General features: G+C 32.4%; 1 protein-coding gene across 1 annotated transcript; it reads left to right on the top strand.

The window, feature by feature from the left end:
• The first annotated feature begins 1,465 nt into the window (after nt 1–1,465).
• Nucleotides 1,466–2,352, top strand: LOC131657200 (uncharacterized). Its single transcript, XM_058926670.1, has 3 exons — nt 1,466–1,732; nt 1,952–2,055; nt 2,150–2,352. The coding sequence occupies exons 1-3, from the start codon at nt 1,489–1,491 to the stop codon at nt 2,183–2,185; spliced, it is 384 nt and encodes a 127-aa protein (XP_058782653.1). The 5' UTR covers nt 1,466–1,488; the 3' UTR covers nt 2,186–2,352.
• Nucleotides 2,353–4,629: the final 2,277 nt, after the last annotated feature.

Raw genomic sequence — 4,629 nt, 5'->3', positions numbered from 1 at the left:
TTTGTGTACTATTATATATATTTATGCCATATAAAAGATATTTACAAGTGTAAAAATTAGGAGTGTGTCATATATGTGTCACTTACAGATTTTCGAAAGTCATTTTTTATTTTCCATAGACTCGTTCGAGTTTGCGAGTCGAGTCTAGGGACCCTTTACGAGTTTGAGTAGACTCATGAGTTTGACAACCTTGGTTGTTGCTGCCTGAAGTGAGAACGACACAAGTTAAAACTGAGAAGGAACTGAGAATTGCGTTTCAAAAGAGATTTTTGTGAGTTACGACGATGTTGATGGAATTGAGAGCCGCAGTGACCGGTGGTGAACGGTTGAGCAACTGAGGATGAAGGTCGCGTAAGGGGTGGAACAACTGAAATCGTGTTTTATAATTTTAGGGTTTAAGAATTTTAATTATAAAATTTAGAAAAGGTAGCGCTTTTGAAAAGCACTTTCTTAATGTTAAATTTAGCAGCGCTTTTTCTTTAGAAAGCACTTTCTTTTCATATAACTTTAGCAGCGCTTTTTAAAAGTGCTTTTAAGGTTAACATTTAGCAGCGCTTTTTAAAAGCGCTTTCTAAAGTTAACATTTAGCAGCACTTTTGTAAAAGCGCTTTCTAAGGTGCTTTCTTTAGCAGCGTTTTTTTGGAGCGCTTTCTTACGATGGCCTTTAGCAGCGGTGTTTTTAGCTAATTTTGGCGTAGTGTATGGTGTCCACCGAAAATTCAGACACAAATCCATCGTCCCCTGCATTCAAACTATTCGTCCAACCATCTTCCGAATCAGAAGATTCATTGCTGGTAATATGAGTTATAGTTGTACCTAAATTGATGCACGAAGAGTCGTAATTAGTTTCCTGAAAAATCAAAGTAAACTCCTTACCATCAATGACAGCCGTGTATTTATCCGGAACCTTGAACGAAATCGCGACTTTGATCAAAATGCGCGCTACATCAAAATGATCGCCTTTGAAAGTATGTTCATCTATGCACACAAAACTGCCCATTGATTAAGCTATTCTCACGAAAAACTCAAAACACCACGCGTCAACCGGAATGCCGTAAATATGAATCCACATCACCCTACTGTCATCTATCATACATTCATCCCATTTCTTAATTTCATGAAACCAATTCCTCCACCAAGTTAATAATTTGTTTTTTAATTTTTTTAACACAATACTTTTTATATAAAAAAAATTGAATTCTAAAGTAATTTAGATGAAAAATATTTTATTAAACAAATTTTTTTTTTTTTTTTTGGTACTTATTATTATTAAACAAATTTGGATGCAAATAAATCTAAAAATCTGTTTTTATTTATAACAGTATCGGATATTGTACATGTAATTAGAAGATACTAGTCAACAAATTTAAATGCACATTTATTTCTCCTCTTTATAACCTTAATATAAATAACACCTCAAGCATATACCAAACCATACCCACATCTAAAAAAAAGAGAAAAAAAAAAAAAAAAAAAAAAAAAAACAAAATGTTAGTTTCTAACATGAAATCAATATGGTTATTAACCATCCTTGTAATAATATCTCTATGCTATTACAAAAATGTGAATGGAGAAGATTGTGAAAATGATATTCTTAGCATGAATATTGAGTGTTTGATTTACATGAACAAAGATTTGCAAGAACCAATACCTCCTAATGATCGATGTTGTGATATAATTAAAACTGCTAATTTTCCATGCGTTTGCAAGAATGGTCTCAGTCGAAAATTGCGTAAGTTTTTGCTTTTTTGAAGTTTTTTTTTTAGGTTAAATATATAATACTTCTGTAATATAGACGAGATTCGGTTTATCCGATATTTTCCATGAATGTAGTATATTTGATTTTTTTTAATCATTTCTCAGGACACAAATGAAATATTGATGGTTAGATTAATATTAAACTATTTATATTTTAATTTTGATAATTTTTTTTAATTTTTTCGTAAAACAGCTCTTGATCCTTCAAAGACATATGCGGATTTAATTAGTTGGGACAATGTGATGTACTGTTTTGATAATGTGGCAAACCTCTTCCTCATGGCTTTCAGTGTGATAGTAAGAAACTCTTAATTTATTTATTTATGTTAATAATTACTAATTATTAGTATTGAATAAGAATTTATTTATTGAGTTTGGTAATATTTTGCAGGATTCACTGTTCCGCCAATGCCCTCCTACCAATTGAATAAGAGTTGAAGATTTTTTGTAATGTAGGGACTCCAAGCAATAATATTGGAATGATTTCATAAGTTTCTTTAGTAGAAATGTTGATTAGAAATTACTGCTTCATAGCGTAACATGTACTCTAAATAATAAATAATATGTCCTATTGTTTGGTTTGAATCCATTTAATTGCGTATGAATCAATAATAAACTAAGTCTCTTCCTTCACTTCACTATTTTCTCTATCCCCCTCTCTTAATTACATAGTGCTATGATAGTACTAACATTTGATATCACGAGACCGATTCACCTTCGGGAATCAACAGCGATTGAAGTTATGGTTGGAGTAAAAGTCATTTCTATGTAAATCTTTCAATTCTTGATGGCAAGAATTTGGAAAAATGGTGTATTTAAATGAGAGTGATCTTCATTATTCAAGATGTGTTAGAGTACGTAGCAGAGTACGTAGTAGAGGGTTGAAAACCGCTAGCAAAAAATACTACTGAGGCTCAGAAATTGGTACTCAAAGGAATCCAAGAAGAAGGATCAAATCATATTGTTTTTACATTCATCAAATGAAGATGCAAAAGTGAAGAAGGTGCGTCTTTAGTCGTTGTGAAAATAGTATGGAATGCTATAAATGAAAGAGGAAGAATCAATAGCAGGCTTCTTCAAAAGGGTTTATGAATTGATCAACCAAATGAAGAATTATAGAGAGATCTTGATTGAGCAAATGAAAGTTGAAAAGGTGCTTCGAAGTCTCACTTCTCAATATGATATGATAGTAATAACAATTGAGGAAACCAATGACTTAACCATAATGATAATGGAGGATCTCTAAGGATCTCTTAAAGCCAGAGAGATGAGATTGAATCACAGAGAGACAGTGAAAGATTTTGAACAGGCCCTAATTGCTCATTCCAAGAAAGGAGTGTTTGATGACATGAAGAAGATGTGAAAGAAGAGCAAAGGCAAATACCAGAAAGAAGTCACACAAAATAACATAAAGAAGAAAAAGATTGAAGAAAAATCAGGATTCACTAAAGGAGGACGAGGCTTTAAGAAATTTTAAAACAAGAAAAAGTTTCAAGACAAGAGAAAGATTTAATGCTTCAACTATGAGAAGTATGGTCACTTTGTAGCTGATTGTTGGTTTGGAAAAGGAAAGCCGACCAAGACTGGTGCGGAGGAGGCTAACATGGTGCAAGATGATTCATATTCAGATCTTGTCATGTTGATGGTAACAACTTATGGAGGAGCCCCAATCTCTAACGTGGTACTTAGATTCTGGTTATTTTAACCACATGATTGGAAGCAATAAGTGGTTAATTGAATTCAATTCAAGAAAAAAGGCAAGTGTGGAGTTTGCAGTCAAGAAAAGCTTAATGACTTAAGAGTGTCATACCCCAATTTTCCCTTGAGTCAATAAATCTATACATGCATCATAACATGCATTTCATCTCGCATATTGCCTAAAATGCCGACTAGACATATATTTTTGGTTTTACAGACAAATCAGTTTAATTGTTTCTCAAATGTATATAGAATTAGTGGGCGAAAAATTGAAATATCGAGTTTGTAGACGTCAGTTTTATTAATCAATGATTCATGTAGTTTAACCCGGCATGCTCATTTTATTTTTTTACTTCTTTTTCGGTCACATTTTTATCAGCCCAAGCCTTTACCACCAAATATTTTTACTTCAAAATTTGAGGAAAACCTGTTTGTGTTTCAAAATTATATTTCATGTTGATCATTTTGGTGCATTTTTTCTGACATTTTTGCGATCAATTTTTATTAATTTTGAGTCATTTTATTTTTGTTTTTTTGTCAACATGTTCATAAAAAACAAATAGAATTTACTGTGTTATCCTTTTGATTTTATTTTGATTATTTAAAATCATTTGAAATTTTATTTGATTAATTTGTTTTAGTTCATCTTAAACTTTTAATTCACCCAAAAGGAATTTTGTGAAAAAAGGGGCTAAACAAACTTGGACCTTTTCCACCAGATCCCATGCGACAACTGGCGGCTCTGCTGGGAACACTTCTCCTACGCGAGTCCATCTTAATTTAGTTCTCTTTACGTTTGAGTGCTTTGTTTGTTTGTTTGTTTGTTTTCCTTTTTGTGTTTATCTCTTATCTGTTACATGTTTTATTTCTTATTATATTCTTGTATTATTGATAGATAATGTCATGTTTTATAATGCCGTGTTGGGAATTTCTATGGGTGTTTCATTGATACTATGAGAGAGAGACCCTCTACCTGAGTTTTAGAAAACACGTAAATTAGTTGGTGATTGTGTAGTGTTTAGACTTTCTAGATGCATGTCTTACTTGGTCGCACTATGCCAAATTTGACTTTTAGCAGCACAACTACGCTAAATTGGTGACCGGCCTCGTTGTAGGGTGATTTCTACATAAATCACTTGGCGATCTACTTAACATAGCGCAACATTTCGTGTC

This window comes from Vicia villosa, linkage group LG3 (assembly GCF_029867415.1).
Source record: "Vicia villosa cultivar HV-30 ecotype Madison, WI linkage group LG3, Vvil1.0, whole genome shotgun sequence".
NCBI lineage: Eukaryota > Viridiplantae > Streptophyta > Magnoliopsida > Fabales > Fabaceae > Vicia > Vicia villosa.
The sequence above is the reverse complement of the archived record's forward strand: the minus strand, read 5'-3'. Positions and strand labels throughout refer to the sequence as shown.